The sequence below is a fragment of the Pelophylax lessonae genome, assembly GCF_965119305.1.
Source record: "Pelophylax lessonae genome assembly, chromosome: 2".
In the NCBI taxonomy this organism is placed as follows: Eukaryota; Metazoa; Chordata; class Amphibia; order Anura; family Ranidae; genus Pelophylax; species Pelophylax lessonae.
This window is the reverse complement of record NC_138769.1, coordinates 152,803,583-152,816,152: the sequence shown is the minus strand read 5'-3', so window position 1 is coordinate 152,816,152 and position 12,570 is coordinate 152,803,583. Positions and strand designations below refer to the sequence as shown.

General features: G+C 42.0%; 1 protein-coding gene across 1 annotated transcript in view; it reads right to left on the bottom strand.

Annotated features, from left to right (window-relative positions):
• LOC309546498 (apoptosis-inducing factor 3-like) overlaps positions 1-12,570 on the bottom strand; it is a gene marked incomplete at its 3' end in the record, with an annotated part of 218,559 nt that overhangs the window by 70,065 nt on the left and 135,924 nt on the right. Inside the window, exons 12-13 of the mRNA XM_082246237.1 lie at positions 11,700-11,771; positions 10,016-10,079 (exon numbers count right to left, since the gene is read on the bottom strand). Of these exons, the coding sequence (XP_082102363.1) occupies positions 10,016-10,079; positions 11,700-11,771 (136 nt within the window). The remainder of the gene's footprint in view (positions 1-10,015; positions 10,080-11,699; positions 11,772-12,570) is intronic.

Genomic DNA, 12,570 nt, shown 5'->3' with positions numbered 1-12,570 from the left:
CTATGCAAGGTACATTAATACAATTCTAATCATCTGGGACAGCACAGATTCCCAACTCAAAGTTTTTTTTTGGAAAACTGTATGAAGAACCCATTTGACATCTCCTCCACATATGTCATCAATGAGAGCCGTCTACTATTTTTAGACCTAGAGTTAAAAGGTCCACCCCTGATGGGGCCATTCCGTCCACGGCACACTTTAAACCCAGTGCTGGAAACTCAATTTTACATGTGAAAAGAGTCACCATCATCCCTGGTGGATTAGAAATGTGCTGCTCTGGCAGTTTTGTAGGCTTAGACGCATATGTGCACTAGGATAGGACTATGTAGAGCAAGGATTGATTCTCAAAAAGAAATTTAAGGAGAAAGGGTACTTGGATAGCCATATTGATGAGGCTTACAATAAGTACTTGGCATTCTATTCAGGGCATAATGGTGACAGTGGATCTTCTACATCCTCTGAAGATGCTGTTCGGAGGAATGTGGGAAAATCTTCTGTACGGTTTTGCTCACGATACAATAGCAAAGCTTGGGAAATAAAACACATTCTTAAGACAAACTGGAACATTCGGAGTAATAATCCTGTGTTAAGAGACATCCTACCAGATAAACCTGGCCTAATTTTTAGAAAACCACAGGATTTGAGAAGCTTAGTGGCCCCAAGCAGGGTGCAGAAAGTGAGAGGATCATCGAATAACAGTCAGTCAGCGTGGACTTCCATATTCGAGAGTTTTAAGTGTGGAATCCATAATTGTGGGACATGTAGTCTCATGTGGCTTTGGAAGCGTCACATTGCTAGTGTTGATGGGAGAACATACCCCATCAAGCAATTTATCAATTGTGCCACTTCCTATGTGGTCTACGGGCACCTTTGTCCTTGGGGCTTACTGTAGGTGGGCCGCACATCCAGACCTTTGAGGGTTTTAGTTTTGAGGAGCACAAGCGCAATATCCATCACAATAGAGACATCTACTCTGTGCCTCGTTATTTCAAAGAGGTACATGGTAGTAACTATTTGAGAATGAAGGTGTTTGGGATCAAGACCATGCCCAATGATCTGGACAATGGCAGATGGCATCAGAGGTTGAGCAGGCATGAAAGTTAGTAGAGTTTCACTTTGGGTTGCTTGGCACCCAAAGGCCCCAATGAGGAGTTAGAGACCCACAGTTTGGTGTAATATTTGAGTTGTACACAGGTCCTGGGTAGTGCCTCGACCTCCCTATGCTTCTCCCCCCCCCCCCCCCCCACGTTTGACAACTCCTTTTATTTCTATCCTATTTATCCGACTTATCACTTGTTTGGTCCATCTGTATGCGTGTATATTTAATGTATTTTTGATCTTCACATTGTCATTTTTAATCATTTCACCATGACCATATATTTATATTTTTATCAATTTCTAAATTTTTGGGTTTGGTTGTACCATGAGTTGCCTTGAAACACGAGCCTTTTATTTTTATCTGTATTCTTATTGTAATTTAAATTTTTATGGGCCAGCTCCTTCACACGTGCATGCTCATTGACGTCCTATGTGAGTGCGCACATGCTTTTGTGAATATGTACTTGAACACTCTTCTGCATGTTCATGTTGACACGCTTTTGCACAACACATATGTGGATATATATATCATTGTGTATGTCCTTTCTTTGATCTCATCTGAGAAGCATGGCATTTGTAATTTTGTTACGCATCTATCATGTTTTATCTATCTGTTCATGCATGTGCATGTCTGCACCTCCAACACTGTGTATGTGTGGTTAAAGAGGAAGAACCCTCCTCTGAAAGTTGTACCTATAGGTAAGCCTATGTTGAACGTGGAAGACAGGATATCCACATCTGGAGTCCCCCATTTCGGACATAAGAGATTGAATATGTTGGAATGAAGGATCCTTTCTACTTTGTCCAGGTGGTGACAGCTAAAGGAAATCTGCCTTTAGATTGTCCACTCCCAGGATTTGAACAGCAGAGATTGCTAGGTAGTGCTTTTCTGCCCTAGAGATGATCAGAACTTATTTCATTCGAGGCTGCCTGACTCCTGGTTACCCCTGGATGATTGATAAGGACATTGTCATGGCATTGTCAGATTGCACCCTGATTGGGTGTCCCTGGACAACGGGGGGGGAGGGGGGGGGGCCAGTGGTGCAGAGCCATTTTTATTGTTCTGAGATCCAAGATGTTGATTGCGGACTGGACTGTTTGTTCTAGGATTCTAGGACAAGAGAAAAGGAATGGTTTCAAATGAGGCAACCATTAGGCATAGGACTCTCATTGAGAATCTCACTGAGGGATGTCTTTTGGATCTTAAAGGTCTGAGCATGAGACCTTAGCGAGATAAGCTTGTTTGTAATTGGAAGAAAAACTACAAATGATACAAATGAAGTGTAGCACCAATATTATAGATGCAAAAAAAGTAATTGATAGTAATAAACAAAAGAAAAAAAGTCCAAAACACAAAAGAAAAGAAAGTCCAAAACACAAAATGAGTCCCACAGTGATCCTAATAAGAGAAAGATGAAATCTAACAAGAGGACACCAACATCTCACATGAGGAGGGTTTAGAGGCTCTTGATTTTTTTTTTCATAGGGTGGATTACATGCCGCATATTCAAAAACAATTTTGAGTTTGATTGACTTTGCCATGTCACTTATTTATTTTTGGTTGGACAGGAAATGTTATCTTCAAACTAAAAGGTGTTGCAAATGTTGTTGTAAATGGGCGCTAAATTCAAGCCCAGTTTAGCAAATTTATTGATGGTGGGAGAATTAAGAGATTTATGGTAGACAGATGCCCACCCTAGCTTTCTATAAAAGATACATTGATGACAGTATTTTTATTTGGAATAGGGGCATTTCTTCTCTACAGGCCTTTGTTTTTTGAATAATAACAGTCACAATATTAATTTAACACATACATACAGTCAGGAAGAATTACATGTTCTAGATTTGACACTTACTGTGATAGGCAACAGATAGAAACAGCTATATTCCCCTCACAAGCTGTCATAACCCCATGTGGCTAAAAAATATTCCTAAGAGCCAGTTTTCCGGAATGAGAAGGAATTGTAGTGCTTTTCTAGACTGGAATTTTTCAGTGGCATTGGGGGTTTTCATCCATGTAACAGATGTGTCATTTGCAGGGTAAAGCGTCATAAGTGTAAGAAATTGGGGACTTTTACTTCACATACTACAGGTAAAAAGTATGATGTGGATACATTTATTTCCAGTAATTCTACATATGTAGTTTTTTTTTTTATCAAATTTTATTTACAGATTTTGTAAGCCGGTCACAGGGGGGCACGAAACTTCTGGTGATTAGAGGAGACAGCCAGGATTCACCAGGGGCCCTTTGCAAAACTGCTTCTACCACAGGAAGTGAGCTTAAGGCCCCTTTCACACATACGGACCGTTCATTTCATCAGTTCAGTCACGTCGAAATGGATGAAGTAGTCATCAGTTTTTTGTCTGGTTTTTTTTACATCCACTACCAATGCAAAAACAGACCGTTTGTCCGTTTACATTAGTTTTTCATCTGATCCATTTTTTTAATGGATGAAAAATAGGGCTTTCATCCGTTAAAAAAAAACAGATATTGACAGAAGTGGATGAAAATGGATGTAAAAGGATGACCATCCATGGTCATCCGCTTTTCCATAGGAATGCATTGATGTCTGTTTTTCATTCGTCAACGGATGGATGACAAACTGACAAACGGTCCATATGTGTGAAAGTGGCCTTCGGTATCCAAGTACTGAAAATAGCTCTGGGTACTACAGGAACACACAAAGCAGAGTGTCTCTGGGAACCAATATTTAAAACTCACTGTCTTGTTGGGCTCTTTGCTGGTAGCAGCAACTCCGGCGAGATCTCTGTGGCCTGCTAACTGCAGAAGTTGCTGCACTGGCAGCAGAAGGAAGCGTAAACACCAACCACTTAGGGAGGGACACCAGGGTCATCTTGAGGGCACCGAAGGCTGGAAGTTCTGATGGGTGTTGCAGGGGATTAAAGCGGTTATTTTTGCGAGCAATAAGGTGAAAGGAGTGACCCCATTTGTTTGCGATACTGAGATCACTGAACTTCTCCAACAGGGTTTTCAGACAGCGGCGCATCTGAAGGGTCCCCTGTGACACATCTGGCAACAGGAAGATCCGTGCTCCATCAAACTCAATGAGACCTCTGTGCCTGGCCCGTTGTAGGATATCTTCTTTAAAGGGAGTATCTGTGTAAGCAGCAGAGGACATCTCTAGATCTATCCTCAGAGTCCTTTCTGGGACCCAGTGTCCTCTGTACCCTATCCATGGTAATGCTAGTGTCAGAAGGGTGCTCCAGATACATATTAAAGATGGCGGAGACCGTAGCCTTAAGGTCTGCCTGCAGGGTGGCCTCTGGGAGACTCCGGATTCTAATGTTACGTCTGAGATTGCGATTTTCCAGGTCATCCAGAAGTAGCATTAAATAAGTAACTTGGTCAGCAATTTCTGTTTGCGCAGTCTGTACGCTGGAAACTGACTGCCTAATGTCAGGCTCATTGGATTCCAAGGTGGAGACTCGTGTAGTAATGTCTGCCACTTCTTGTTTCAGCACTGTCAGCTCCCCTCTAAAGGCAGTCTCCACACAAGAAACGAGGGATTCATAGTCTTCTCTGGTGGGCAGTTTTTGCAGAAATGCCCATATATTCTGGTCAGACAGAAACCCATGGGGGGATTCCTGCAGAGGAGTCATGGGGAATGAGTTACTCACTATGATGGAGTTTGTAGTTTCTGCACCACGATTGGAATCTTCCATGTCATCCTGGAGCTGGGCAGGCCTGGCCTTCCTAAACACTGGGAGTGCTTCTGAGACCTCTGGTAGGGAGACAAGATCCACTGCATCTGGGCTATGTAGTGGTGACAGACAAAGAGCGAGGCAGGCAGGGAGAAAGGTTGCTGGGTGGACAGCACAGAGATCTGTCATTCTCTGGGCTGACTCCCTCTCTGTCTGCAGGTATGAGCTGGGACTCTCGCAGTCCTCTCGGCAGCAGCCGAAGCCATCTTGTAAATGTCCGGGGTAGAGGCCGCAGGCTATTTAGGGATCAAAAAACGATCCAGGGATCCTGAAATGGTCAGTGTTGATTGCCACACAGGGGAGGGGAAGGTAGAGGAGAGGAGCAATGCTAGGTAAATCTCTCATATAAGGCTGTCCAGAGTGCTGTGGACTGGAAACTCAGCGAGCACATGTCCTTAAACTTCCATGCTGAGACCACACCCTCCCTGATAGTTTTAATGTTATAATAAGGATACAATACAGAAGACACTAGTAAGTGTACTGCAAATAGTGGAGAAATCAAGCCTCATATTTGCTATAATATAGCATTAACAAAGTGATGTTCCATGAAGAATCCAGGGCCTGAGGTCTAGGTAAGGTTTCCATGTTATAACCTAGATTGCACCAATCCAGATGCATTTCTATTGTTGTAGTAGAAGGGCAGTGAAGAGTTGATTAAAGAGTTGAAGAAAAGTAAGTAAAAACTAGTTAAGCATAGAAACTTATACATGAGGGAGAAGATGTCCACCAGTCAAAGCAGCAGTGTGCAACGCATGCACAGACACTTGCAAAAGATGGAGGTCTCACAAAATTATATCCAAAAGTGTTGCCAATGTCCAATTACCTGAAGGTAGCAGCCTATAACCTAGAGTCTGAATATCCAGCCTGTTTCTTGCAATGTACAATTAGGATAAACAGGTTTTACCTTGTTGCTAGGAAGCATTTGTAAGCTGCAAAGGGAGCTCCTCTGAAAGTCTTCAGCATACAAATTATCTTCAAAATAAAATTCCAGTGACTCTTTACTACCCTGGCTAAAACACAGTCCACATACTTTAGAGATACTGCAAAGTCTACAGTGGCATGCAGTCTTTAGAGAAGGACACAATTTGTGGTAAAGCCAACCTTTATCCTTGGCAGCCCATATCCCAGCCTAATATTTAACTTTCAACATTTTCTGACAGAGTTGAGCTACCATCGCCTCCTTCACTTTTTTTTTTTTTTATTGGCCAGTCACCATACGTAGTGGCCTCATAACGTCATTAGGAATGTATAAGGGAAGGTGGGCCATTCTTTGTATCTACCATTGATTGTTGAAGCAAGCAGATTGAAGAGGCCTGGAATTTAGGAGTCCCAGGGCACCTAGAACAGATCTTGCACTAAAATGATAACTCCTACATCCTCTGCTTACAAAATGCTGCATTACAGAAATTAAAAAAAAAAAATTAAAAATCAAAAAAAATACTTACCCTTCTCCTAAGCTCCTAGTAGACTCACCTAAGGGAGGGTGATGTCAATGTGTTTTCTTGCTGGATCCTAGGAAATTAGAATATCCAAAATCCTGAAATAACATGCTCCATAGTAGGGATCGACCGATCATCAGCAAAGCCGATATTTTGAGGGCCGATATATCAGAGTCAGCCCCGGAGGTTACCGATATTGTCGTGATGTCACTGCGAAAAGCCACGCGTCTCCGCACACTGGGACAGCTTCTGCCTTCTTAGGCCACCTCCCTCTACCTCGTCTGGAGTTGGCAGTCTCAGGACAGCGAGTGTACAGTGAGTGCACACAGTGTGCTTAACACAGCAGTCACATACATACACCCACCCACAGCTGCCAGGCGCCAGCCAGCCACCTACACACCCACAGGCCTGTACCAGCCAGCCACAGGCCCTGGGCCTGTACCAGCCAGCCACCCACCACACAGGGTGCCAGCCAGCCACCCACCACAGGGTGCCAGCCAGCTAGCCACAGCAGGGTGCCAGCCATCAGCCATCGACCCACAACAGGGTGCTAGGCCAGCATCCAGCCATCCTCCCCACAACAGGGTGCCAACAGACAGCCACCCACCCCACAACAGGGTTCCAGCAAGCCAGCCACCAACAGGGTAACACCAAGCCAGCCACCCACAACAGGGTGACACCAAGCCAGCCACCACAGGGTGACACCAAGTCAGCCACCCACCACAGTGTTCCAGCAAGCCAGCCACCCACAACAGGGTGACACCAAGCCAGCCACCCACAACAGGTTGACGCCAAGCCACCCACACTGCCAGGCGTCAGCCACCGACCCACAACAGGGTGCCAGCCAGCCACCCACACTACCAGGCATCAGCCACCAACCCACAACAGGGTGACAGCAGCCAGCCAACCCACAACAGGGTGTCAGCAAGCCACCCACAGCAGGGCAGGGTGCCAGCAGCCAGCCAGCCATTTTTTTAACCTTATTGTCTCTTTAAAATTGCATTGGAGAGGGATGAAGACAGAAAAGTAAAAGTGTGGTCTGGGACTATTTCTCGTCTCAACCATCTCCAGGAAAAGCAGCAGTATGCAACACATGCACAAACATTTTAAGCATGGGCTCAGTAACTGCAAAAAAACAAAAAATATGTCAAATCTTTGGGCCCATCTAAGAGTTCATCATATTGAATTATATCATGCAGCACAGAAAAAACAAAATGAATATCAATGTGATTTTGAGATACCTCCTCCACTATCCCAGGCAACAACAGATATGTTTCAGAAAAAGAAAACAGGTGTCACTGTCTATATTCAGATGGAAGATCTGCTGGACAGAGTAATCACAGAGATGATGGTCACTGATAACCAGCCATTTACAATTGTGTCTGACTCAGGATTTAAGCGGTTGATGTCCATATTTAAGCGGTTGATGTCCATACTTGAGCCAAGGTACACACTGAAGAGTGAGAAGTATTATCAAACCGAAATGCTGGGAAAGATTCACCAAAAGGTTGTTGAGAAAGTAAAGGCTATGCTGCAACCAGAGAATGCTGGTAACTCACTCTCATTCACGACTGACTGCTGGTCAGTAAGAGGACAAACAGAGTCACTAATGAATCTTACATGCCACTTGATTGATAGCAGATTGACAAAAAGGCAATTGGTCTTGAATATAAAAGTGATGCAAGGATCCCACACTGAGGAGTACAGTAGAGAAATGTTTCTAGGCATGCTTGAAGAATGGGAAATCACCAAAGACCGAGTGATGCTTGTGCTCCTTGGAGACAGCGGAGCAAACATGCGGAAAGGAATGAGGCTTGCTGATATGTCAGACCTCAGTGTCATGGCACACAACACCCTCCAACTTTCAAATGATGGTCTGTCAAGCCAGAGAGCTTTGACTGATATATGTTTTGAGAATCATGAAGAGATTAAAAATGTAGTGTTGGCAAGTTTTTTGAATCCTCGATACAAGAACCATGTTTTCTCTTCGGATGATGTATTGGCCAAGGCAAAACAATGGCTAACAGAAGATATTCAACAGGAGGTGCAGGAGGTTCCTGCCGAAAAGACAAGTACAGAACAGCATTTTTATAATCTGAAAGAGCAGCATGCTGCAAAAACAGAAAAATGTCCAAAAAGACAACAACGAACAGAAGAGAATCTTCTTCCTCGTGGTTGAATTGATCATGACATTTTCAGTGTTTTATTGGGGCCTCATGCGGAGGATTCTTCTGAATCTGCAAGAATGAGCCAGGATGAGGAACTTCATCTCTATTTGAAGGAACCAGTAATTGACAGAAGAAGTGGTGATCCTCTTCAGTGGTGGAAAGAAAATGAGACACGCTACAAAAGACTTGCTTCTCTTGCTAGAAGATACCTTTCTGCTCCTCCTTCCTCTGTACCACCTTTCTGCTCCTCCTTCCTCGGTACCAAGTGAGCGTGTTTTTAGTGAAGTGGCAGCAATTTATGAAAAAAACATAAGCCGTTTAACTGGTGAACATGCTAAAATGTTATGCTTTCTGCGCTATAATATTGTTCTACTTAACTGGGAGTATTGAAAGTGTATTAGTACTAGTGTCCACTCCACTCCAATCCATTCCACTGTCTAGCTTTTGTCTAGCTTTTTTTTAGCAGTTTTGCACTGCCTGCGCTGTGCTGCAGTCAGTGCAAAACTGCTAGAAAAAAAGCTAGACAGTGGATTGGAGTCAGTGGACTACTGCTGCAGTAGTGCGCCACTCACCGCTGCAATAATTTTAAATCACTACTGCAGTCACTGCAGTAGTGATTTCAATTATTACAGTGAGTGTACTACTGCAGCAGTAGTCCACTGACTCCCCAGTGTCTATCTTTTTTTCTAGCAGTTTTGCACTGACTGCAGTTAGTGATTTAAAATCATTGCAGGGAGTGCACTACTGCAGCAGTAGTCCACTGACTCCTCCAATCCACTGTCTAGCTGTTTGCTGTTGTCTAGCTTTTTTTTTTCTAGCAGTTTAATTTGCACTGACTGCAATAGTGATTTAAAATCATTGCAGTGAGTGCACTACTGCAGCAGTAGTCCACTGACTCCAATCCACCGTCTAGCTGTTTGTCTAGCCTTTTTTCTAGCAGTTTTGCACTGCAGTAGCGATTTAAAATTTTTGCAGTGAGTGAGTGTACTACTGCAGCAGTTTATGCATTTCACAATCAGATGATGTGAAACTGATGTCCCTGCAAGTGCGGTTTTACTATCAGTTTTCATGCAGTTAACGTGTGAAGAACGAGCCCTTAAAGTTAAAAATGTTAATAAACAAACATTAACATGTTCAGTAACAGATTTGTGTCGAAAATTGTGTTTATTTTGCAAAACATTAAATGTTCAAAATATCGGCCCATTTTGGCCGATACCGATATGCTATGGCCAAAATGTCGGTACCGGTAAACGGAACACCGATATCGGTCGATCCTTACTCCATACAGCACTGTGGCATTTTTAATAAGAACTAGGGTCCTGAACTTTCCTGAGATCCCTCTGTGCAGCACAGTGACATTAGAGCTCAAAAGCACCTGGAACCTGGGAGTAAGGAGAATATTTTTCATGCATTTTTCTTCAATGTGGGTGTGTGTGTTTATTATCCCTTGCATTATGTTACTGAAACTTCGACATACTTACATATGATTGTTTGAATATTTCATATTGTAGACATATATTTTCTTCCCACCTTCTTTTTATTTACTTGCAATGTATTTTACAGGATAAACTAAAGGCTTATACAAACCTATTCCAGCAAGCACAACATCAGCAGGAAGAACAGTTCCATTTCTCAGACGTACTTCCTTCACCTAAAGACAGAATAGACCTTGTCAAGTTTATTGAGGTTTTGAGTGCTAATTAAGCTTTGCTGAAATGTGCAATACTAAACGGTAAAAAGGAAAAAAAGGACAGCACAAAATGTTAACAAAATTTGTTTGCAACCAAACTATATGGACACAGCAGTGTCACTTTCAAAAGCAATCTTAAATGTATTGTTCCATGTAAAATGCCTTTTATTTTTGTTTTTTCACTTCTTCAACTTAAAGTGTTAAAGTGTCGTTTTATTTATAGGTGGATCCCAATGGGTTGAGTAAACCACTGGCTTCCTATATGTCTTTGTTACTCCAACAGTGTGATCTAACTGTCATTATTCCCAACTCAGTTCTGTGAGCGAATATTTCCATCCACCTCTAAGTGTTTAAACTTCACTTATTCATAATATAAAGAGTATCAAAAATCTGTCATGGTATAGTGAAATCCCCACATAATGGCCACAGCAGGTGTGTGGACCTAGAAAAAACTGCAAACGTGTACCTGAAGAGTACCTCAGGACATAAGACATTTTAGGTGGCCTGACCCTTTATGATCTTTACAGTCATATAAGCTGTATAAATGCACTACTTACATAGTAGAACTCTCCCTTTAGGGCCATTTCCCACCAGAATGCAGTGCGGATAAGGCATGTTCCGCACATTTTCCACACCGTGCTCAAGCACACAACCCAAATCAAAGGGCTGCAAAATTGCACTGCACAGGAACATACAGGAATCCCAGTGTGAACTGGCCCTTACTGATTTCTGGCTGGCTTTTCTGTCAATCACTTGTCTACAATAAACCTTGGATGCCAAGTACAAAAAGATCATCCTTCATCCATACATGAATATATATTATATAAAACAACACATATTTCTATTGACAGTGGTGGCAGGAAATGACTGCAGTGGGTGGATGGGTGTGGTCTCTACAAAACATATTTTTGGACACTTCGAGATAAAAATAAAACGCTAAAATGTCCTTAATCTCAGCAATTCGTTAACTATTTATCTTTTGAGAAAAAGGAGGAGTAATTCATAGATTACCAAAAAATGTAACCCAGACTTCAGGAATGGACTAAAGCTGGCTGGGTCCAAATTCGGTCTGCTCAACAGGGATCGGACAAATATTGATCCATCTATGGTTTTTCCCATTCAAAAGGCGCCAACTTCGTGACTAACTCCTCCCAAATGGGAACAATAGTGCAGCAGAAAGAACTTCCCCCATCTACCTTGAATTTGCGCATGGGGAATTTGTTGGTTTTGTTTTTTGATCAGCAGCAGCAAAAAAAAAAAAAAAAGAATCATCTATTGCCAGCTTTACTGTACAATGTGCTCCAGATTTCCTTAGTCAAATAGATTCTGTGCACATTTGCACTATTCTGTTCTATTCTGCATACAAGGAGCGAATAGTGAATATCACAACAATAATGCATCACTATTGATCCATTTCTGGATTTTAATTTTCCACTGGCATTGTTTGAGAAGGGGTAAAATAAACAAATTTAGTATGTTTTCCATTTTAAACTAGCACATTCATTACAAAATAGGCATGAACTATGCAATATTCAAATGTCTCTGATAAACCTTAATTTAGACAAAAACGAAAAGATAAACCTGTCCATTCTCGCCATGTATCTCTCTGGTTTCTGTTCTCATGTAGAAATTGACCCCATGCTCCTGTAAAAGCTGAAAATGAAAATGGCATGCATCAGCATAATAAAATGGAAAAACGTGCATACTAATGTTACAGAAAAGGGCAAGGCAAAATGTAACCTTGTGTACCATTATAACTAATACTTTATAAAGTTACGTTACAACTTTTCAACTTGGCTTAGTTGGCTATTAGAGTATTTCTTTCTATTTTGGTTAATTAGGTTACTGCATGCCTATTAAGGTTAAGACAAACATTTTCTCAAATGGTTATAAAGATGCTGGGCTATGCAACTAGCCCTTTGATTGGTCAGGATATTAAGCTACTTTTGTATGTACAGTAAATAGGTAGTGATGCCGTTTGATGACTCTGTGCCTGAGCGTTTACACTGCACAGGGGTGGTTAACTACCATATAAACTGGGTGGGGATAAATACTGGGTGTACCTACATGTATAGTGTCTACTACTCGTCATAAAGGAAAATATGTAAATTAAAGAAAATATGTGAACTGGTCCTAAACAATGCATTACAACAGTGCTGAAGTGTATGTATATACATACAGTATCTCAGAAAAGTTAGTACACCCCTCATATTTTTGTAAATATTTTTTATTATATTTTTTCTTGCCACAACAATGAAGAAATAAAACTTTGCTACAATGTAAAGTAGTGAGTGTACAGCTTGTATAACTGTGTAAATTTGCTGTCCCCTCAAAATAACTCAACACAGTGAGTAATATCTAAACTGCTGGCAACAATGGCGTGTACACCCCTAAGTGAAAATGTCCAAATTTGGCCCAATTAGCCATTTTCCCTTCCCGCTGTCATGTGACT